The sequence below is a fragment of the Thermobia domestica genome, chromosome 14 (assembly GCF_964235325.1).
Source record: "Thermobia domestica chromosome 14, izTheDome1.hap1.1, whole genome shotgun sequence".
NCBI classification, from domain to species: domain Eukaryota; kingdom Metazoa; phylum Arthropoda; class Insecta; order Zygentoma; family Lepismatidae; genus Thermobia; species Thermobia domestica.
In genome coordinates, this window is record NC_137467.1 from 189755407 (window position 1) to 189781423 (window position 26017).

Genomic DNA, 26017 nt, shown 5'->3' on the forward strand with positions numbered 1-26017 from the left:
GACCAAGAACACCCAGATTTGGTAGTTCCACTTCGTATCCCAGACCCTTCACCTCTTCCTGTCCAACAAACTTCCGATCCAGTTACCATACAACAACTCCTTCAATTTCTAACCCTCACTTTACAGAACATCCATCCTTTTCAACGTACTCACATTCTTCAACAACTCACTAAGGCCGCAAAATCTGTTTTCAATGTCAACTTTTACGCCACATACACAAACAACTATGTCCATTTCCATACATCACCACAAGAAACAGCCGTTTAGATATGATTATCATGGATTTAGTCTTTCTTTTTCTTAATATTCGCTCTCTACCAACGAACAAAACTCTATTTGAAGCACTCCTGCTTGAGGAACACGTATCAGTATTCTTATTAAACGAAACGTTCCTAACGAAAACCATTCACTGTAATATACCTCGTTATACACTTCTACGTCAGGACAACACAGTACCAGCATTACGGGCAAATGGCGGCGTAGCCTTCGGCTTTCGCAATCATATACCTTATCGCCAACAAATTTGTCCCATTCCTCATCTCCCCGAACATCTCATCTCTACATTATACTTCAAGTCTATCATGATCACCTTTGCCACTATATACGTTCGACCAGGCCACCCTATTCCTCTTGCTTTTTTCAGTCACATATCTCATAGCTATAAACATTATATCATCCTCGCTGATATCAACTACCATAGTCGCACTCCTAGAGAACGCACACAATTTTCCGACCATATTACCACTCATACCACTGGCATTCTTCATATTCCTCCGGCTCCTACTAGACCAATAACAAATACCACCCCCGATGTAGCCATCACGTCCAACACGCTTGCTGCTAACATCACCCTTACAGTTCTGGACCTCCTTGGCAGTGATCATGCTCCACTCAAGCTTTCCTATCGTATGGGCACTGCTCGACCCCATGCAGTCCCTCCGCCGATTCAATCACCACGTTTTGACAAAGCCGACTGGGATCATTATCGCACCTATCTTACAACTGCCATAGCACATCTGCATCCTCCCCCTACCTCAGAGGAGCTCTACGCCCATGTTGCAACCATCACTTCAGAAATTACTCACGCATCCGAGCTGTATATCCCTACTACTAGTTCAACACCATATAAGCCTAAATTACCTCCGAATTATCTTGCTCAAGTCAAACGCTCTCGACAAGCTTATCGAGATTACGTCAGAACACAAAATCCTGAAGCTCTTCGTCTTCACCGTCAGCTGCAACGTTCAGTGAAAAATTACATCTAAGCATACAAACGCCGTCAATGGATCAAAACTTGCAATAACCTTGCTGAAAGTGCACATCCTTCACGTTATTGGAAACGTCTTAACGCACTCTGTGGCAAGTACAGCAAAACCTCATACCCTATCATCATCAACAACAGTCACGCACCTTCTGATCAAGATAAAGCCAACGTCTTTGCCGATTATCTGCAAGACATTTTCACACCATCCTCTCATACCCACATCTTTGGTCATCCAGTCGACAAAGTCAACCCTGCAAATCCTATCTTCCAACCAAATCATAATCATCTTTTGCCGCCTCATGAACTCACATCTCCCATCTCCGTTACTGACATAACAACAGTTGTTCAACATAAACGTAACTCTGCTCCTGGCTTTGATTCCATCACATATCGCCATATTAAAGAAAGTCCTCTATCTCTACTTCTTCTCCTTGCCTCTATTTACACCTTTATTCTTAGAACTGGCTTCTTTCCTGCTGAATGGAAAATGTCCAAAACCCTCATGTTTCCGAAACCAAATAAACCTCCCAGCGACGTCTCTTCATATCGACCTATACAACTTACTTCCACTTTCAGCAAAATCCTTGAACGTATCCTTGTCAACAGACTTCACCCATATCTCCGTGCCCGCCATCTCATATCAACTTTTCAAGCTGGATTTCGCCCGTCATATTCCATTAACGATCAGCTTCAACGTCTAACCACCCTCATTACCAATCACTATAACTCAGTTCGCCCCTCCTGCCTTGTTCTATTCGACCTAGAAAAAGCATTTGATAAAGTCTGGCTTCTTGCACTCATTTTCAAACTCATCAAATGTAGATTGCCCATGTCCTACATACGCTTTATTTTTCACTTTTTGGCCTGTCGTATCACATATGTTAATATCAACAATTATCTATCACATCCCGTCTTTCTGAACTCTGGCGTCCCTCAAGGCTCAGCTCTGTCCCCTTTGCTGTATCTACTGTTTGTTTCCGACTTCCCTTCTCTTCCGGACGATGTGTATCCTTTTCAATATGCCGATGATACAGCCTTCCTTGCCCTTGGTCGCACCATCAGCCATATCAACATCATTTTACAGGACTCAATAAATCGTTTCTCGCACTGGTGTAGCAAATGGCTCCTCACTACCAATGCTTCCAAGACACAGGCCATAGTATTCCTACCACCACGCAAACGTTCCAAGACTCACCGGAATCCTTCGCTTCTTTCTCTGTCAGTTCAAGGTACACCGATCCGTCCATCTAAAACAGTCACTTACTTAGGTATTGTCTATGACCATCATCTCACCTGGCTTCCTCATCTCAACTACATTAAAACGAAAGTTTACAACCGTCTAAATCTTCTCAAACGTCTCACTGGCACTACATGGGGTCCGCGCTCCACAATTATCCTCAACACGTACAAAGCTTTTCTCCGCCCCGTCCTTACATACGGTTTCACTGCTTGGATATCAGCTCCCGTCTCCTATTACTACAAACTTGCCACCTTTGAACGCCATGCCTTCCGCATTGCTCATCGCATTTCTCTTCCCAGCCCTACTCGACACTTATATTCACTCATTACTTTTCCTACACTCCTTTATCACCTTGAATCGCTTCGCCTCAAGTTCATCACTGTCCGCTATATGCAGCAACAACCAATCCTGTTAGCCACCATGCACTACCTTGCACTTTCATCGGCACGCCCTCGATATTACCATCTCCCTCTAAATTTATTGTTTACATTGTATTGTTATACCTTGCCGCCCAATCATCCCGACTTAGAACTCTTGCAGGACCATCGATTGCATGCTCATCTTCCGCATATATATCCATCGTATCAAGCACAGTGATAAACCTCCGTCTTTAACAGGGCTTCCCCCCGTCTACATTGGCCTAGCGTCGCCCCTAGGCAGAAGATAACCAGCATTTGTCCTTGCTAACATCTCCTATGTGTTGTGACGTTATCTGCACCTCATTCCATCCTTCATCTTCATCCTTGCCCACATAAAATTTCTAATCAAGCTATCCTGCAATCTTTCATGTTATTATATATTTTTTGTATTTATATGATATTTATAGTTATGATTAATAATATGTTCATATATGTGTTATATATTACCTTCCTCAATAATGATTATGGACGCAAAGCCCATAATGACCTTCCAACTACAAGTATTTATTAATAAAGGAACATCCCATAGACCAACGCCAGTCCTACCGCATCCATAAGTTTCCTTTGCACCACTTCCCTCCAAGAGGGTGTAGCCCTCTACAGGGTAGCTAGCCTGCGGGCTAGCAAAAAAAAAAAAAAGCCGTCAATGGCCTACCTAGGAATTGTGCAAACTAGATGATTTTTTTTTTTTTTTTTTTTTTTTGTAGGAGCAGGTGGGTAATTTATACCTTTGCTCTTCTATTCTGTAATCAAAGTTTTGGTTTTCTAATGTCGTTTTCTAAAGCTGTGTACGTAGCCAGATTGTGATACAAGGGGTAGATTCGGCGGTTGTTTAAGTGCCCTTGGTACCAAAATTTTAAGTCGGTATCACTAATGAAGATTTATCTGTCATGTTTGTTGATGTTCAATCTGGCATAATTCACACGAATTTAGCATCTTACGTCTTGGCCTTCATGCTTTCCAATGGACAATAGGAAAATACTAAAATGATGGTTCAATCATCGTCAGCAACTATTCCTCTTGGATGATAATGATCGGGTTGTGTTGTGTTGTTGAATCCACATAAATGTTTAAAAATAAATTCAAGAAATAAAAGTGACCCTACAAAATACTGTTTACTAACACACAAGTTTTATTATTGTCAATTGAGGAGTATCTACGATTCACGTGCAAAGAGTACCGGGTTCGATTCTCGCTCGAGTCAACTATTTGTTTTTTTAATTTAACCAACAAAATAGCCATTTGTAACCACAGGTAAAATATGAATTCACCATATGCTTATAACGCATAGAACAATAGAAATGTTCAAATCAGTTGTAAAAACCGGTAAATGTTTCATGTTAACTAGCAACAAAATGAAATCTATTCCATAAATGTATTGGTGTCAAGAGTTATATTTTTACCACAGTCGTTGTGTAAAACATGTTCTTGACGCTTGGTGTCTATACCTGTGGATAGTGTATTAACTACATGGGGTGAGAAGGAAATCCTCTTTGGTAATATTGGATGTATGCTATAACCAGGGACGTCATTTCATACTTCGCTTCGGGGAAGGGGGGGGGGGAAAGAACACCACCGACATAAGACTTCCACATTTTGCTCTAGTATATTAGTAGAGAATCAATTGAAGTATACGTATTCCTCAAACTCTTGGTGAAACAATTGCCCCCTCCTGCACCCCTTGTATGACTGAGATTCTGAGGACGGTACCTCCAGTTGCTGGTAAAGTGGGCTTCGCATCATTGCATTCAAATATACCCCACAGCAGATTTCATACTGCTCACCGACGGAGAGCACTCTGAGCACTAGACCACGTGATGGTGTCTGGTATTCTTTGTGGTACCTATTCTCTATCAATGTATAGCAGACGCTGCAGAAATGTAACTACTCATTCATTTCAGGAATAGTGTACATTTTGTCGATCATTAGTAATGAAGAGGACACGGAAAAGCGGGGTTTCAAAACAATTTGAACTCTTATTTTGATGAATGCTGAAAAATATTGTGAAACAATATTTTACTTGTAGTTAAAAATGACTATTTTATTGGTTAAAGCAATAAACAAAAAGGTTAACTTGAGCGGGAAGCGAACAAGGGATCTTTTGCACGTAAGTCGTAAATGCTCCTCACTCTGCCACGCCTCACCTGATGATTTTACGCGTAGTATCACATATGCGGCGAGTCGGAAATTGTAAGATGCCTCTATGTCCATTATTTCCGACTATTGCGCTCTCCCAGTTTGTAATATTAACACTTTGAATGTACACTACTATCTCGCGAAACATGGCCCCGATTATCATTTACCAAAGTCGGCTTTCCCTTGTTAGAAATACCCCGTTAAAAGAAATGTTTAAGTGCTATGTCGGAAGAGCTAACAAGGAAAGGACATGAACCTGTCAACGGGACTTCCTAATCAAAGCTAGTCCATTCGATAAACATAACAAAGATATGTTCATGCAGAAAAAAATAGATGCCATGGACAACAGAGTAAGTCCCTGGGGCCCATTGACCCTGTTACTATAAAGAAAGTTGTAGACTCGCAGTGAAATAACTATTGCATCATACTGTTAATTGGAAAGTCATGTTTCATAGTTCATTCTCCTCATCATGAAACAAGTTTTCCAGAGGTGCTATGTATTGGAGCCCCTAACATACTTGAACAGGGAAAACTGAAGAATGTCGGGAAAATTCCCTCCAGAAACCCCTCATCAACTCTGGAACCCTCTGGAGTGGCCCCAGGTATAAACACGCAATTCAAATGTATCTCAAAAACTACTATTGGGGATAAGAAATGTGTATACCAAGTTTTCTATCGATAGATAGAATAGACTAAACTAACGAACTCTATGGGCTATGGAACCTGGAGGTTCAATGCCGCGTTCACAAAAGAACTCCACTGACTTTCATCCTTAGCCAATTGCATCCAGCGTCTACATTGTATTCCTATTTCTGCAAGATCCATCTTAATATTGACCTCCCAACTGTGCCTAGGTCTTCCTAATGGTTGTTTTCCGATTGGTCTTCCAGTTAAGATTTTGAAAGCATTCCTACTTTCTTCCATCCTGACTACATGACCTGCCCCCCTGAGCCACATAGACTTAATGACCCTACAATGTTTGGTAAACCGTATAAATTGTGTAGTTCCTCGTTATGAAGTTTCCGCCATTCCCATTTCTCTTGGGTCGGAATATTCACCTCATCTTGTTCTCAAATACTTTCAATCTATGTTCTTCCTTCCACGTATGCGACCATGTTTCGCAACCATACAGAACAACAGGCATGATTATCGTTTTATATATTTTAAGCTTCAATTTCCTCGACAGAATTCGCGACGACAAGACATTTTGAACTGATTAATAATACGAATTCCCTGATATTTGTCAACATTTAATTTCTTCTTGAATATGATTTTCCTCTGTTAATATTGATCCTAGATATTTGAAAGTATCTATTTTATCAAAAGTGTTATTCGATATTTTAACGCATCCATAATTTGCCGTATTACGATCCCGACAAACTTCCATGCATTTACTTTTCTCTGCATTTACTTCTAAATCCATGTATCTGCAAGAATTTAATAAGTCCTCCGCACTTCTTCCTATTGTTCTCCTAACAATCCCTATTAAATTAACATGCATCTCCTTGTTGCATTCCATTCTGGAATTGAAAGCTCGTAGACAAAAATTTTCCTACCCGGACTTTACTTTGGGATTCATTTAAAGATATCTTGATTAATCTAATTATCTTTTTCGGTATTCCAAATTCTGTAAGAATGTTGTATAATGTTTCCCTCCGAACGGAGTCATAAGCTTTTCCAAAATCAATAAACAGTTGATGTACCGGGGTATTTATTGTATTCCCACCTCTTTTCTTGTATTTGTCGAATGGTAAATATTTGGTCGATAGTTGATCGATTTAGTCTAAATCCGCACTGATAATCTCCAATAGTTTTATCTGCGTATGGGGTCCATCTTGCTAATAGAATATTGGAAAGTATTTTATAGGATGTTGAGAGAAGAGAAATGCCTCGATAATTATTACAGTTAGTTTTGTCGCCTTTCTTGTGAATTGGAGCAATGACTGATTGTTCCACTCTTGTGGCTATTCTTTCATGTTCCAGATAAGGAGAATGAGTTTGTGTATCTTCTTCCACAATTTTTCGCCTCCAGCTAAAATTAAGTCAGCCGGAATTTTGTCTACACCCGGAGATTTCTGTTCCTTTAATTTCTTTATAGTGATTTCTACTTCTATTCGGTTAGGTTCTGGGATATACGGTTCTACGGTGTCTATTTCCCTTTCTCTACGCGTAGTAGGTTTTGGCTGCGTGTTACGAAATTCGTCAAAGAATTCTTTCCATCTATATAAGAAGCTATCTGTGTCAATGAGAACTGTTTCGTCAGCTTTCTTTAATATAAGCACGAGATTGATAGAATTTCTTAAATTCGTTGATCCCCTTATACATGTCCCGAGTGATTTTGTTTTTACTATTATCTTCAAGTTCCTTAATTTTAGATTTCAAAAAATCGCGTTTCTTTGTTCTAAAAGTTTTGGAAGTTTCCCGCCTGATATATGCGAACCTTTGTATAGTTATTTCATTCGGATTTTGTAGCCAGCGTAATTTTGCCTGTTTTCTCTGCTCTACTAGTTTTATGCATTCCTGCTCTAACCATGGTTTCTTCCTACGTATTTCCGCGTGTCCCAATTTTTCTTTTGCTGAAATTTTAATGCTATCTCTAATTTCAATCCAGGTATCCTCAACACTAGTGCACTCCGAATCTTCTAAAGCCGAGAATCTATTCGAAGCTTCAATTTGGTATTCGTCTCTTACCTGGCTCTCTTCTAATTTCTTTAAATTAAATCTCTTTGTTTTCGGATATTGAATATTTCCTTTATTCAACGATAATCTCTCTCTCTTATTATCGCTGCTACCAGGTAGTGATCGGTGTCACAACCAGCCCCTCTAAAGGACCGAACATCAATTATGCTAGATTGTTTTCTCCTATCTACTAAAACGTGATCGGTTTGATTATGTGTTTTTTCCGTCTGGTGAGGTCCAAGTATATTTATGAACGTCACGATGTGAAAATTTTGTACTCTTCACGATAAGGTTTTTGGATGATGCGAAGTTCACGAGTCTAACACCGTTGTCATGACTTTCCTTATGCAGACATTCGTTCCCTATAACTGGTTTAAAAATATCCTCTCGTCCTACCTTCGCATTGAAATCCCCTAATAGAATTTTCATATGGTATTGCGGGAGTTGGTCAAATATCCGTTCCACTTCTTTGTAAAAACTTTCCTCTGTTGGGGCATGTACCTTTAAAACAATAATATCACACATCCGACTCTTAAGAATAGTAAAAGAAAGTCAATCATTAACAAATGCAACCCGCTTAATTGCTGACATGACTCGTTTGTGAAAGAAAAACCCTGTTCCTAATTGATTTTTATTTCCTTTCCCGTAAAGGAAGGTAAAATTTCCGGAATCCATAGTTCCATTTCCTTCCCATCTAACTTCCGGAATGGCTACTAGGTCCATCCTGTATTTCTCTAACTCATTCGTTACTGATTTTAACGCGCCTGCCCTATAAAGACTTCGAATATACCATGTTCCAAATCTCATGTACATTTTCCTGTGCTGAAGTCGTGCCAAGTTATCAGTCCTGGTCCCAGGCTCTGTGAATGATTCTGAACAAGTGTCTTTTTTTTTATAGTATGAGGTTGTTAACTTCATGCAAACCCCCAAGCTGGAGGACCACTCCTTGTCGTCTGTCCGCGACTACTTATTCAGTATATTCGCAGCTAACCTCTATATCTAGAGGCCTTGTCCTCCATCCGTAACCTGAGGACGCGCCATGCAGTGGTGACAGGAACTCACATTACATGGAGACCGAATAGATATGAGGGGAAAGCTTGTATACCAACAAACGCTTTCCCCTTCTAACTATAAACAATGACTTTGCAATCAACTGTGTTGATGCAACAGCAATTTCAGTGCGAGTCTATGATTTTCTTTATACTAACAGGGTGAATGGGCTCCAGTAAGTACGCCAGAAATTTTTACTTGGGGGGGTGTTCAAAATAAAAGGGGGTGCTCTCAGAATAGTGATATAATTTTCAAACAAACTCAAACAACAAAACAGTATATTTTATTACGCAACTATTGCAATACTACTACTATCATTACTACTACTGGTAGTAGTATTACTATAATACTACTACTACAAATAATAATAATAATAAGATCAGCTCTTCGCAGTGGTAGGTTCAATAAAGTAAGTTCACACATTTGAGCATTTATTATTATTATGAAACTAAGTAATACAGTGAAACCTCTCAAAACGGACATCGGTGGAACACGATTATTTGTCCGTAAATGAGAGGTGTCCCTAAAAGGAAGGGTTCTCTCTCATAACACCACACCACACATATTTATGGAATGGAAGAATAAGAAAGTTTGTCTTCTTATGAAGATGTCCACTATTGAGAGATGCCCGTTAAGAGAAGTTTCACTGTATTAGGAATTAACCTCTACTATTTTACCCCGTAATTACACGTGAATTGATTACATACGAATTATTGTAATTATTTTTTTTTTTCAAAATTCTGCTATTATTTCAATTTATTCACCCCCAGCAAGTTTTAGTGGGTGATATTTTTCCAAAATATTAATTGGGAAAAAATTCCCTCGTCCCATGCTGAAATCACATTCGTTTAGTAATTTATACTGTACATAGTTCCAATTTCATTATTTTAATATTCTAACCCTGTTGTTAACGTTAATTGTTGTAATATTATTTGATCTCTTAATCTCCGTTCCTGCCCCTTCCTGGCTACGTTATTGGCTCTGAATATCTTTCATAAGAAAATTATCCATTGATTTAGTTCTTTTCCAGAAATCCAGTTTCTCGATTTACAAATATTTTGTATCTTTCTGTTTTGTCTAATTTAATATACCCTAATTTTAATAATCCCTGGGCTCATAGTGATCTGGTCTCTTGTAAATAGTTGAAAAGTGGCCAAAAATGGCCAAAAGCACACGAAAAAGTGACCAAAATCTCATCATGTTCGTTTCTTCCTTTTTCAATTTCTCCATCACCTCTCTGTTTGTTGTTTGTTTCTTCTTTACTTCTTCTTTTTGAGCTTCCTCCTTTCTTAGGTTTTCAAAGTAAGCTTTGTAGTTACGGTAAGCAGACTTAACAGATGTAAAAAACTTCTGAGTAAGTGGAACCGGTTCTGGCCTATTTCCGAATTTCTTTATCCCAGACATTATATTTAACTTCGCATTACGAGTTCTCAAACACGTGAAATATTCAAATTCATCACCTACTCTTAAGAAGAACATACAAGATGCATAACACAAGACAAACATGATGAACCACACAGACACACACACACAACGTTCAACGGAGCGCTAAGTATTACGAGAGAAAACTAAAAGATTATTATGATAGAAGAAAGAATAGATACAGAAGGGTTCTCAACCCCACCTTGAGAGCTTAAGCATCCACCAACCATCCACTGTGCTTTAGAAAGAATAAAAGCTGAAGTGAGAATAAAGCTGATTGTTTCACATGTGACAGCAAGTACTGAAGCTTTCAGAAGAGTAATGAGTAACAAGTTTCTGCCTTTCTCCATTTGTTTTTATATTTTTCTTTAAAAACTGCCAATGCAAAACATAAATCACACGAAAGAGTCATTTTATCTCTCAAAAAAAGTAACTTTTAGTGACCAACTTTAAAAAAAAAAAGTAAATTTTAGTTTAAAAAGTGACTCCCTATGAGCCCTATTTATATAAAATTCTTACTTCGATCGATCTCTTCATTTCTAAAAACGTTTTGAACTACACCCTTCTAACGCCCGTTCGCTGATACACCACTTGCAGAGCAGGCTCGAAACCAGCCACAGAGCTTTTGGGGGCCATGAATATGTTAGGAGGGGCCAAGTCATTAAAAATTCTCTTACAAATATCTAAATTGTGCATTTTGTATTGAGGTCTGAAGGGGACATGAAAAATTAAGGGAGGGCCAGGCCCTCCCTAGTCCCCCTCTGGTTGCGAGCCTGTTGCAGAGTAGCATTTACAACTGAATCTGGTATAGACTTATTACTATATTGTCACATTTTTCCTTATTGAGGAGGAGGTAGGTGAATGACCGCTCAAGACGCTGCCAATTTCAGTCATCTGCATCTGTCTATCAATCTCTTTTCTCGGAAACGACCGCGGAGCCCAGGAGGGTAGGTATGAGCGGCTCTGTTTTGTCAATTGTTTCGATCGAAACACCGCCCGAAACAATGAGGTCATGTGGTTCTCGAAGCCGTACATGAGAACGAAGTCGCTTCGTATTTTGAAGTGAAATAAATAAATAACAATAGTGCCTTTTTCCATCCAGGAGTGTGTGTAAAGAAATTTGGAGGGGTGTTAGGGGGTGTTGGGGGGTGTAGATTACTCCCTGATGGGCTCCTGGGACTTACTCCGTTAGGAAGTCCGGTTGACATGTTCATGTCCTTACCTTGTAAGTATAAACACATAGTGCTTACAATGGTATTTCTTCATAAAATATAAATCTCTCTACTCCCTTCGAATCCTCTTTCCAATACAGAGAACAGAACCAACCCCTTTGCTGAAGGAAGATGTTAAAAGAAAAGTAAAACATTTGTGTCTTAAGCTTTCTTTGAAGTGGAGTATATTACATTTGTAGTGTTTAGCTAGTGTCTTGTTTTGAAATCAATACGAACCGATCTCAAACTGAAATACCTAAGAAAAAAGAAGCAAGTGCGGGAAGAAATGAATGTTAAACAATATGTGCTAGACAAACACAGCAAAACCAATAGGCATAAAATAGTCCTCGGTCTTCAGAAGCTCAGTGTATTTTAAATTCAGAATGAAGGTCATTTTAAATCTATTTTTAGTGTTAATTTATCTTAGATCAGGGGTATCGATTGGGAAATACTGAGACGGAAGGGGTTCCCGGAGAAACATTGCTAGAAAATAAGTGAAAACATAAAATGGACTTGATGGCCAAATTCAGAAAGGCATCTTGATAAGTCATTACTGTATTTTTTAATATCAGTAGCTCTAATATTAAATTAAAGTTTAGTGTTCCTTTCACCAGCAAGCCTATGTGATACGTGGATGTACAGGTTACCGTGGGATCCGAACCATATGAGCTTCCACCGAAAATCAAACCCGGGTCTCCCACTCCAAAAACGAATAGGCTACCATCTAGCCGCAAGAGTGCTCAATGTTTAATAATATGTATACCTATATTAGGTTGTAAATTTGCAGTTGTACAATGGAAGGTGTTTCCTTTTACTTATATATATATAACCTTTATAATGTAAACCTCAGCTGAGAAAGTTCTATTGTTTCTTAAAAATAACCCCTTATATTATATTCAATCCCGAGTTTGACTGTGGATTGATAGAAAACCGAATGGGATTTTTTGGATCCCACTATATGCAGTAAATCTTTAATAATGCTGGTGAAATAAAAATAAAAATGAAGTGAAATCTTTCAGTTTACGTCGCACGATTATGTCGGTTAGGCTAAAGGATTCGGTGATATTGAGAAATGAATGAAATGGTGGAATGAGGTAAGTGTGAGGAAACGGGAGAACCCCGAAAAAACCCACTAGCACGGTGTTTGTCACCAATAATATTGTGTTAGATAAGAATATAAAGTGGAGAGGTACAAATAGAAATTTCACTCAGATTCAAATGTATTTTAGGTGAATTGAATGTATAAAGTACACTATCCACCAATTTATTTCATTGTTGTTTATGTGATATTTGGTCTTTAGTTCATGAATACAATGGGAACACATTTTAAAAAATGAAGGTAATGAAGTCTTTAAAATTAGACCGTAAACATTATTTGAAAATCTCAAGTGATTCACAAATATCTAGCATATCCAGATCTGTTTGGCATCATTACGAGTCTCGACTGAGGCAAACCTCGGCATCACGCTACGTTTTGGGCTACTTTTAATTATCTATACGATATAGCTTACGAATATGCTACTCGCTTATTTTCATATATAATATAAAAAATATTAGTTTTATATAATACAATAAAAGTTTTGTTGTTGAGTATTCTATTCACAATAAACAATAGTTTAACCAAAACGAACATGTTCGATAAAAAGTTCAATGTTCATTTATTACTTTTTAATCACCAGATTTGGCAACACTACACTTCTGTTGAATTTGTGCTGTTGCATGCATATTTGTAATCACGCTCTATCCTAGCCATTGGTGCTAAATAATCGGCTCTGATTGGTTGAAGTTATAACTTTCTCGACACGTAGACACATATAGCAGAAATCAAACATCTGCTGCTGTCGATCCTCATAGCCGAGCGTGCTGGAAAGATACCGGTAATTGCTTTTGGCATGAGTTCAAATCAGGGTTGTTTTGTTTAAAACAAAATGTTTAAAACAAATGATTAAAACTTGTTTTAAACAAATGATTTTGTTTTAAACAAATTTTATATAAGTTTTAAACATTTTGTTTTAAACACGTGTATTTTTAAGACTATTTTTAAACATATATTTATTTTTATTTTATTTCATTTCTATAAAAAAAAAATCACCCAGAGAAAGAAAATGATCAAAAAGAGCTTCTCATTCAGAAGACTATTTTCTTCCCATGTGAATATTTTGATTTCTCGTGGCTACAGCAGGTCAATGTGGTGATCTACAATTTCTTTTGTCTCTTTTTTCCCCTTGTTTTTAACGTTTATTGTACTGTTTAAATGCTTATCAGTTAACTTGCGAGAAAGTGTCGTAGTCGAAGGTTGGACTTTTTATAGAACTGATATTAAAAAATAAATAAAAGAATTATCATGGAAACAAGTTTTTGTGTTGTATTCAGAAAACAAACAAAGGGTTCTTTGCTAAATTGTGCTTCTGAAATATCGCAGGCATTCGTTGATACAGTGTTGATTCTCAGTCTTCATTACTCTTTTATGTTCCACGTTGTGTCCTTTAAGTTAATGTAGACGAATGGTTAATGAACGTGATTTATGAAACAATTGGTGGAGTGGTAAAGTGCAGAAAATGGTTCACACCTAAGAAAACCCTCAGGCACATTATCCACCTCAAACGCATGAGAGCTAGAATCGAACCAGGGACCCTCGGACCAGAGGTGTACGCTCTACTCTGAAACACAGTGCCATTCTACGATTTGTAAGTGTACAACAAAATCTCTAGGTTTATGGGGGATTGATAAATTAAAGTAAGGAAATTTTATAGTAAACAAGGCGTTTATGTGTTGGGAAACCTCGTTTTTGCGAGGACTTCTTTTACTCGGAAAGACAATTATGTCGGATAAATTTACTTTAAATAAAATTGGCACCTTAAAAATGATATGTTACACACAAACACCTCTTAAAAGATTTACAAAAGATTCCCTTAAATGTACTCAGAAATTGCTAACTAAGTGTGTGTAAACATGTACGCAGTGCGCCATGTTGGAATGTTGAATATTTGGTTGTATCATACTAGAGGATTGAACGTGACTTGTTTAGTGAACATGCGTGACGATGCAGATGAAGTGGAAGGTTGTTGAAATAAAAGTGGGAGGACCTATTTTCCATTCAGGGCTGTGTGGAACATCGTACTGTTTTGACAAAAGTCCTGGACTTCTGTCGCGTTAGCAAAAAGATTGTCAACTGTTTCTTTGGGACGAAATGATGTGCTGGGATGCTATAAGTGAAAAACAGTTTTCATGCATGGATAAATAGGCTCATACAGAGCTTTAAAGAATATGTTGTGAATACAGCTTGTGTACAAGAAGTCATATATTTCGTAATACCCAACAATAAATTGTGAAAAATGATTAATATGAGTCGTACTTTGGAGTGTGGTTGAATGAGACGACAGTGTAGGTCGACGTTTCCCTATGGGGAAATTGTGACTTGAAAATATGTTCGAGTTAGTGTGTCGGGTGCAAATATTGTATTAGCTGAAATATGCTTGAAAACGTGTATAAATATTAAAATATAATTTGTTACAACAATGAGTTGGCTTACAAGAAGCAGCCCATTACGAGCCAGCTTTGGAAAGAGATCAACGATTTCCCCTCCAAAAGAATGTGATCCAACAGCCTGTTATGATAGCTTTCGAAAACACTGGCAACAAGCATATGAAATTATGCAAAATACGCAGGTAAGGTGACTTTATACATTGTATTACTATTATGTAATCACTTGTTAACCCTTCCTTTCTGTAACATTAGCTGTAAATTGAATAAAGAATATGTAGGCCAAGTATGTGCCACTTGTCTCTGCTATGTAAACATGAAAAATACTTTATGAGTCAACATTAAATGCAATTAACTGTTAAGACACTACACTTACTTTAAGTAAGTAACTAGCAACATGCAAAACTTGAAAATGCCATTACTGAAGCATACATTGTACAACCAAGTGACACACAGGTTTTTTATGTTCACTCAGTACTACCGAAATAACGGTTTAATCCCTTGTACTTACACTATTATCCTTTGTACATACGGCATAACTTTCGTTAACTCCCTCCAACTTATAAAGCACACGTTAGGTCAGGTTCTGTTTGGTTTACCGCAGTGTTGGCTGGTTTAAACCAAGGTGGTTTAAACTATGGCTTTAACCAAAACAAGGAAGATACTTGTATAATCTAGATGAATACACATTTGTGGGTTATCACGTTTCACTCAACTATATTATTCGTATTATATTTAGACCTAAATTCCCCATTCATTACTCGAAGAGATTATTCTACAAAAGCAACTTTCGGTTATTTTTTTAAATAAGTTTTTGAATGTTTCTATTGTGATTTTGGTAATAGTATACATGAGAACCCTGTTTCTTCTGTGTTCTATTACCACTTCTACATGAAATACCATAAATTTTCTACGCAATAATAAGAAGTATCCATGTGCACATGACATGAGATATACGTTAAATTCCCCCCCCCCCCCCACACACACAGTCATAGATAAAGTACAAGGGCACTACACATGCAGATATAAAGTACAGGTATGTTCTTTTTTATTTTCGTATCAGTCGATAAGTAAATAAAAGTCGCTTTGTTACCACCTTTGTAAGTTCGTACATACTCAATGAATAATCTCTAAAAGTATGAGCGTCCTGCTCCTTCGGGAACTGATGCAGCTTCAGGCATATATTCCGAAGTTGGGCGTCCGCTTTCGTCAAGTTTTTTCACTGTTATCTCCTTTGCACACTTTCTGCAATTTGTTATTAGGTTCATTAATCCGTGCTCTTCACAAACTTCTAAAAGATTTTGCTCGTTATCAACGTATTGCTTCACAAATGTTAAAACTGTTAGTTCATTGCCCTTGTACATTCGCCATGTTGGTAACATAAATGCTAGTTTCTTTCCCACAATGCAACTGTTTGGTTACCTTGCGCCAAGTAGTTCCCTCCGCTCGCCATATAGTCCCATGTTTATAACCGCTTATATATAACAAATAAACAGATTTTTCGAGACTCTTATACATTATCAAGCACACAAAAGATCAAATTATCCATATCTTTCCTGTAAATTTTAAAAATTTTGCTGGAAACGGACGCCCAACTTTGGAATTTAACCCAACAGTTTTAACATTTGTGAAGCAATACGTTGATAACGAGCAAAATCTTTTAATAGTTTGTGAAGAGCTCCAAAGTTGGGCGTCCGTTTCCAGCAAAATTTTTAAAATTTACAGGAAAGATATGGATAATTTGATCTTTTGTGTGCTTGATAATGTATAAGAGTCTCGAAAAATCTGTTTATTTGTTATATATAAGCGGTTATAAACATGGGACTATATGGCGAGCGGAGGGAACTACTTGGCGCAAGGTAACCGAATAGTTGCATTGTGGGAAAGAAACAAGCATTTATGTTATCAACATGGCGAATGTACAAGGGCAATGAACTAACAGTTTTAACATTTGTGAAGCAATACGTTGATAACGAGCAAAATCTTTTAATAGTTTGTGAAGAGCACGGATTAATGAACCTAATAACAAATTGCAGAAAGTGTGGAAAGGAGATGACAGCGAAAAAACGTGGCGAAAGCGGACGCCCAACTTCGGAATAAATGCCTAAATTAGTTCTTCTGTACTTAGCAGTATTTTGAAATTGCCCATATGCAATTCTTGTATAATGGTTTTACACTTGTGCAACTGTTTATCCTTTGATCCTTCTGAAATGACTCTTGACAATTATATTAACAAGTATGTAAAGATCGATACAATGTATTTTTATCAGGAGTCCTTCGTGTGAGTCGGCAGACGTGTCATATTTGTGGCCAATAAGTCCCGGTTTCGAATTTAAAGGGAGGGCAATTTCTCTCATAACCCTCTTGTATAATAACATCAAGGTGAAACAAACTTATTTCTGTCCATGTGTGATATAAATACATAGAGCAAATTATTTGAACCAAAAAAAAAAAAAAAAAAAAAACGGGTTTTTGCTTTTTTCAATGAAAACTCTGGTTTACCGTGATATAAATAATCACAGCGGAGCATGATGGAAATTAACCCTGTAGCTATATATATATTACGTTTCTTCACTTTTTGTGCTCTAAATGATTGTGTAAGACATTCTCTACCGTTATTCTGTTGACGCATGCTGAAATGCATACAGATTAATATACGTGCAAGCTGATCTGATCCCGTAGGGGTATAATTATACGTCTGGACGAATACTATAAAAGCTTGTGAAAGATATCCTAAGCAACTAGTGCTATGCTGCAGGTAAAAAGCACGAATACAACCAGTTCGCTACAGTGGAGTCCCGAAGGGACGATACGTTATTATAGTTAGATGTATGTGATATGAGATAAAAGAGTTCATTTGTATAGGTTAAAGCACTTATCATGGTTTCATACTAGAACTTTTTAAGACATGTAAGAGCACACGAAAATCAAGAAAAAAAGAATATTATTTAGTTTCCTCCCCAAAATACTAGGTTGTGACCCTGGCTCACTTGGTACTGATTGTTGTTCAAAAAGTGCATAAAACACGAACCCAATTGCACTAGGTGGCCATTAAAAAATACGAATACTATCTAAACTAGTCAGGCAGGATCGTAGCAGGGGGCCCGAGCGATAGCGAGGGTGTCTTCCCCCCGTAGGGAGCAGGCGCATCAGCAGCGGTGGGTATAAGCATAAACGATTATAGTGGGAAAACACTTTATATGTCATAAAATGCATGGCTTTTGTGTTGAACAGCTTTGGGGGAAATACTAAATGCCATAAAAAAAATGTGCAAATTGTACTAAATTAGGTTAGGTTTGATTATTTTTAGTTAGATGTTCCTCTTCTTTTCTGTAATTTCAGTTTGTTTCCACTCTTACGAGAAACTGTTCGCCTATTAAGTAGACCCTTGCCTTTCACACAGTTTCAACAACTATACACTCTTTGTTTTTGTACAACTCGATAAACCTCAAACACGATATGACACAGTCGTGTCATTTACGGGCCATTCCCACATGCCTTTCCCATAAATCATAACAAGTGTAACTCTGCGCCAAATAGTCCCTTTCGCCTCCACATATAATGTCGCTTTCATCAAAAACAACTAACAACAAGTATTTCTTAACTTCAACTGTTGTTCTCACCTTACTTTTACTTACTATTCCTCAAATACCAAAATAAATTCTCTAATTCATCTGGTGAATTTTCTAAAATTGGTCCGGCGATATAGCAGTTGACCTGAAATTAATATGATACGCACTTCTCTTTCATATGCACTCACTTGTTATTTTAACCACAACATGACAGTTTTATGACTGTCTGTTGTAGATCTGCACCGTTACATAGAATTAATTGCATGCAGCACCTATATTGTATTTCACTCATTCGCTCTAAGTTATTGAGATACGCAGGAGGTAGTACGCACTTATATAAGATGCGTAAGCAGTCATAAAAGTTGCATCTAGAAACAAGTAAACGGAAAAAATTAAGGATATTGGAAAATTAAACTGAAGTGAAACTACAGCGTGTGATTTCGCTATTTTGAGTAATCAAAGTTAGAAAGGTTTCTTGCCTTTATTGCCTTTGCTTTCATCAAAACTATTTTTTTTTTTTTTTTTTAAATAAACTATTTGAATTACTTCCGCAAGAACGATGGCAAATTGTGTTAATGATGTGGTTATAGTCTTCATGTAATTTAAATACCAGAAATATTTGAAAAGACGGTATGCATTTGTATATTTGGAATAACTTATACGACAATCAATTTTTTCAAATGCATCCGGACACGGTGGGTTGCGGTAGGGCACTCAAATTTTGTGCGAAGTCCCAGACAATGGAAATTTGTTATGAATCATGTTTTTTCTTTTTCTTTTTTTTTGGGGGGGGTTCTCCCGTTTCGTCCCATGTTTTCATTCCATCCATTCCTTAATAGGCCTAATAGACTAATCTACTTCCATTTGTCATCGTCTCAGAGAGTGGTACGTACGTTGAATTAAAAATTTCATTTCAATTCTAAGGCATTTTCTGTAAAATTCAGGGTGTTTTCTCATTTTATAGAGCACAGTTTTGTAAAATTTACGGAGCTCTAATTTCTAAAGGGGGAACATACAAGAAATCAAAATATATGTTGATCTTACCCAGAGTTGGCACGTTTAAACCAAAAAACGAAAAATATTCCTAAAAGTGTAGGAGTTCGTAAAATCTTGATGAACACACATTTGTGGGTTATCACGTCACTCCCGCATATTCGCATTATATTCAGACCTAAATTCCTCATTCATTACTCAAAGAGATTATACTACAAAAGCAACTTTTTTATAAGTTTATGAATATTTCTTTTGCGATTTTTTTTTTTTATAGTTTGTTATTATTGTTATGCAACTGCAGCCAAAGAAAAATTCTAAATATTGTTTCGTTGTAATAATGTTTACTATTGATAAAATACTTCGAAATACCGTACTTTTTTTTGGAGCGGGGGGGGGGGGGGGTCATACAAACTCTACGAGAGGCATTTGCTGAAATCAGAAGTATCTTTGGTATCTATTTATGTATAAATGGCTCAGAGCCAAAGTGGACTTAATTCTTATCTTTATTCACTTTTCTTACTGATATGCAAATTAAGTCGTCGTATTTCTTTAACTTGGACTAATAAAAGTCATGGTGGACTTACTTGGACAGAATTAGTTCTGTATTCTGCAGTATTTTGAAATTGCCCATATGTAATTCTGTATAATGGTTTCACTTGTGCAACTGTTTGTCCTTTTGAAATGACACTTGACAATTATATTAACAAGTATGTAAAGATCAGTACAACGTATCAGGAGTCCTTCGTGAGTGAGTCGGCAGACGTATCACATTTGCGGCCAATTAGTCCCGGTTTCGAGTTCAAATGAAGGACAATTTGTTTCGGATGTTAAGTCGAGAAACGATTTGGACTCCACTTTAAGCTTATGTGACCCTTCCAGCATAATCCGGTTGTTGCATAATAACATCAAGGTGAAACAAACTTATTTCTGTTCATATGTGATATAAATACATAAAGCAAATGATTTAAACAAAACAAACAAACAAACAAGAAAAAAAAAAAGAACGCTGGTTTAAACCAAAAAACAGTTTTATTTTCAATAAAAACCATGGTTTTTGCCAACCTTGATCTTACCTGTAGCATGCGTAAAACGGTAGTAGGGCTACAATCTGCACTTATAAAGACAAAAGAACATACTCTTAAACATGGAACCCATGATAATAAATGTTGTAAGTAGATATTCATAATGTTCGAAGTATCCTTCTCTCAGTTTTGTCTGTATTTTCAAAAATTTTTGAGACGGTAATGTGAAATAGGATAAGGAATTACTTACATTCCAATAATCTAATATCATTATCAGAACATGGGTTTTTAACTGGCAAATCTACTGATTCTGAACCAGAAGAACTCAAAAGTTAAAGTGGCTTGCAATGCTAATGCATAGTTAACTCTTTACGCTGGTTGGGTAACGGTAACACGAAATGGCAGTAAATGAAGACAGGAAGAACTCTCTGTGTACTAGGTTTTCATATCTATGATTCTATTATTAATATCTAACTAAGTTGTAGAAGTAAGTTGGTCAGAAGATCCTCCTGGCGGGCACAGTGTTCGTCAGCGACTCTGGTTTTAAGGCATCAGTAAGCGAAAATCATCTCACCAACCATTGGTAAGTGATGAAACGGTGAAGCGTGCTTCTTTCTTGACTTTCACGTAGAGATGCAAAAAAGCCGGCTTTTTTGAATCGACGGTTTTTTGCACATAAAAAGCCAGGAATAAAACGAGAATTTGGGGGGCGGGGATCGAGAATTTTGGAAATTTTGGCTTTTTTTATTTTCATGATTTTTCTATTTGAATAGCTTTCTTATAAAATACTCTAAAGTTAAATAAGATTTCATGACTTAAACACCATATTTCGCTCTGGAATTCACCATCATGATGGATAGAGCACATGTTTTATGAATTAAAGTAAACATACAGTACGTAGTATTTGAGGGCAGTTGTAGAGGATATTTAACTTTATTTTAACTTCTGAGTTATCGACATTTTTTTTTTTTCTTCTCTACGTCATTTCTTTTTAGTCATCCGTGCGTCATTTCTTAGAGATTGGTAGGCCTACTCTAGCTTCTAGTATATAAGTTAAACTTATGTTTTTCAATATATCCGTCAGAGTGTACTTTCACATTTTTGTTATACTGTAACTGTGCAATATTTTAGCAGTAATCTTCCGGATACAACCTTGAATACAGTTTTATAGAAATAATCAGTAGCGGATTCAGAAAAGTATTTTGGGAGGTGTTTCTCTGCTTAATGTTTGATTTTTGTAAAATTTCCTAATTTTTATTTGAGGAGAGCTTGAAGTTTATGAGTAAAGGCATAACAAATATTTCGATTGTTTTAGAAATTCCGCAATTTCGGGGTACAGGCTTCAATCTGTAAGACATCCCCACCCTAACCCCCTTCGCAAATCCGTCACTGCTGGTAATTAGTAATAGCAACGATTTAAAAACGATAAAGGAAGTCGGCCAGGATTCACAGTAGACGTACTATCTCTACATTCACAGATGGAATTAAGAAAAACTTTTGAAGTGCAAAAACTAACCACTCACTCATGGTTGTTGTGCAGTTGTGCTTAACTTAAATATATTCTCTCTCTCTCGCTCTCTCTATGGCCTATGGAATCCGAAAGTTCAATGCCGCGTTCACAAAAGCTCTCCACTGACATTTATCCTGACATTGGATCCAGTTTTTACTTTGTATTCCTATTTCTGCGAGATCCATCTTAATATTGTCCTCTCATCTGCCCCTAGGTTTTCCTAATGGACGCTTTATTTATTTATTTATTTATAATAGGTTTCAGATACAGGACTAGGCCATTTTACACTGAAACATTTTAACAATTATGTAACATAACAATAGAATAACAATTTGAAATCAAGATAGTACAGTACAATGGCAACATTACAAAGATAGTTCATTTATATCTGATCTGGAGGTATGCTCATTTGAAAAAACGTCTACAGTTTCTGGTAACTTATTATACGTGCTAACAATTCGGTTTAGAAGGGACCTTTGGACAATATTAACTCTCGCAGCTCGAGTGTAAAAGAGATCACTAGATCGTGTTGTTCTAGCGGGTACGCGAAAATTGATGTGACTTAATAACTGTTCACATGACATATGGCCATTTACAATTTTATGCAAAAATATTAGGTCAGAAATTTTGTTTCTCACTAGGGGAGGTTTGATATTGAGAAATGTTAAAACATCATTTTTTGGAAGTGTTCGAAGGTGAGGTCGGTAGGATACAATGGCTAAAAAGAAATTAATTACAGAATTTAATTTTTTCAGATGAGTAGGGCAGGCCATAGACCAGATAGGAGAACAGTACTCAATAGTGGGAGCAACATATGACTTATAGAATAAGCTTAAAGAACTAGGATTTTTTATGTCAGTGAAGCGATAAAGGAGTCCTAGTTTTCTCATAGCAGTACAAGATATTGTGCTTATATGATCCGCAAAAGTAAGCTTACTGTCAATGATAACACCAAGATCTCTGAAAGAGGTGACAGGATTTATGTTCTGATGACCAATTTTGTAGATGTGGTTTATAGGGTCCTTTTTTTAGAGAAATCGTAAGAGAAGCACATTTTTCGATGTTTAAGCTAAGTTTCCAAGAGTTACACCAGTTGAGAAGAATAGAAGCATCATGCTGAAGAGTAAGATCATCGTACTCTGATTTAACTTGTCTGTAGAGTTTGCAATCATCAGCAAATAGAAGAATTTTGGTAGAGCTGTTTGTGAACAAAGAAGGCAAATCGTCCATGTATAATAAAAAAAGAAGTGGGCCCAGAACACTGCCTTGAGGAACTCCACGTCGATTCTCCGATCTAATTTTCCGATTAGATTTCCAGTTAAAACTTTGAAAGCGTTCCTACCTTCTTCCATTCTGGCTGCATGACCTGCCCACCTGAGCTTCCTAGACTTGATGACCCTAATAATGTTCTGTAAACCGTATAAATTATGTAGTTCCTCGTTATGAAGTTTCCCCCATTCTCGTTCCTCTCGTGTCCGAATATTCGTCTCAGGATTTTATTTTCAAATACTTTCAGTCTGTGTTCTTCCCTCATCGCAAGCGACCATGTTTCACAACCATACAGAACAACAGGCTTGATTATCGTCTTATATAATTTTAGCTTTAAATTCCTCGATAGAATTCGTGACGACAAAATATTTTCAACTGAATAATAACACGAATTTCCTGATTTCAGTCGACATTTAATTTCTTTGTGGATATGATTTTGGTCTGGTAATATTTATTCTAGATATTTGAAAGTATCCACTATGTCGAAAGTATTATTTGATATTTTAACGAATCCACAATTTGCCGCATTACGATCCCGGTGAACTTCCATATATTTAGTTTTCTCTGCATTTACTTCTAAACAATGTCGCTTCAAGCGTTTAGTAAGGCCTATGCTTTTCTTTCTATTGTTCTATTAAATTTACATCATCAGCATACGCCATGACCTGATGAATACAATTCAGCTCTAGGGCCTGATTGCTATCTTTAATTTTCCTCATACTGTACTCCGGAACAATGCTGAATAATAATAATGACGACAACGCATCTCCTTGTTTCAAACCATTCTCGACATTGAAGCTCATGGACAAAAATTTTTCTACTCAGACTTTACTCGGGGATTCATTTAAACACATTTTAATTAATCTAACTAGCTTTTTCGGTATTCCGAATTTTGTAAGAATTGTACAATACTTCCCTCCTATCCGAGTCGTAAACCTTTTTAAAATCAATAGACAGCTGATGTACTGGGATACTCCCATTCCCAAGATATTCCCATTTCTTTTCGAGTATTGATCGAATAGTAAAAATCTGATCGATAGTTGATCGATTTCCTAAATCCACACTGATAATCTCCAATAATTTCATTTGCGTATGGAATCAATCTTGTTAATATAATGTTAAGAAAAATGCCTCGCTAATTATTATAAGTTTTGTTGCCTTTCTTGTGAATTGAAACAGTGATTGATACTTTCCACTCTTCTTAAATGTATTCCATAGTTTTTTTTTTTTTAAAAAAAAAAAAGAAAGTTGAATTCCTGTCGTTAAAAATTCAGAAAACTTCAGGACTAGGTAAACCGTGATAAGCGTAGAAAACCACACGATCAGATGAACGGTCTATTACGCATATGATCCATGAACAGAAAATTCGGTACTTGCCCGATTCTAAAGAAGCTTAAGGAACAGTCAGTGCATTATAGAATTCGGAATTTTACCGATTTTGCATATCCGAAGCATCTGCTAGGTGGTAACGGATTATTACGTATGTGATCAATGAATGAAATATTTGTTCGAAATATCCATACAATGTATATGAAAGTTAAAACTTAAAAGTTTCAAGAATGTGCAGAACCATTCGAAACCAAGCTCTTGATGTGCAGCCTTTAAGATTATCATATAAATGTATTTCTCTCATGTTTTATTTTATTTTGTTTCAAAAAGAGGGTGTGTGATATTTTGAAGTAAAAATACTATATACAATACTGCTAGTTATTTGTGTATCATTATTTAAAATAAAAAGTAATTACTTTTGTGTATAAGAGGTTAAAAAATTATTACATCTATTGTAATCCTTACGAATTCATAATGTAAGTATGTTAAGAATTTTAAAAAAATGTTTTCGAAATTCATGGTTTATTTTAGGTTTTATATTATTACCTACATCAACCACTAATTAAATGAGTTTTTGTGCTGTAGAGAAGCGAAACAAAATCTGCTATATCAATATAAAACAAAATTTTGAAAAAAGCCCAAAATTTCTCAAGCAAAAAAGCGAAGCAGAAAAAACTTTTTTTTTTTTTTTTTTAAGCCGTTTTTACCCCGAGCCCTTGCATCTCTACTTTTACGTTCGCTTGACCGTACCTTATGTGCCTTTTTCTGTGAGGTTTTGTCAAAGAAAAAGCCTCACCAGCCACCATAAGTGATCGCCAAGTATGCATTACAGAGGCTTTTGTATTCATCCATCATGAAATGTTACGGTATGTGTTAGGCTACAAGCTTAGGTTAAGAATTCGACTACAAGCTTGAAGTGTATGTATAAAATGATGGATTTGTAATAAAACAAAACTGTTTATTTTCCTTTTGATATCACTTTCATGATGTTCATTTAATGAACGTGAATTATTATTGTTTGTAACCAGGAATCACTACGGACAACTCTGTATTTATACCAAAAAAAAAAAAAAAAAAAAAAAACGAAGACTTTGTGTTTAAATGTGAAGAGAGTCCACTGTACAATAACTGGAGTCCGATTGTGTGTGTTCACGAAATGTGGGAGGCATGACTGATGTAAATATTGGTGCTCTGACTTAACTTTTTGCGGCACGGAGTTTCGCAAACATTATGTGAAAGATGGTATAATATAAGTACCACCGTACTTCAAAGAGTTAAGTAGTGCAACTGGATGGAGATAACTGCAGTGTTATCGGACACACCCATCGTGAAATTATTGCACCACAAGGTGTCCCACATAAAGCAAATACGCATCGTTAAGATTGTGACTATACTGTGAACGCCACTCTTGTGTACTT

General features: G+C 36.7%; 1 protein-coding gene across 2 annotated transcripts in view; it reads left to right on the plus strand.

The window, feature by feature from the left end:
- Positions 1-14380: 14380 nt before the first annotated feature.
- The window catches only part of LOC145670505 (FHIP family protein GJ17503-like), an 89379-nt gene continuing 77742 nt past the window's right edge, over positions 14381-26017 (plus strand). For both annotated transcript variants that reach the window (XM_081739254.1, XM_081739255.1), the window contains exon 1: positions 14381-15089. In XM_081739254.1, the coding sequence (XP_081595380.1) occupies positions 14940-15089 (150 nt within the window). In that variant the 5' untranslated portion in view covers positions 14381-14939. The remainder of the gene's footprint in view (positions 15090-26017) is intronic.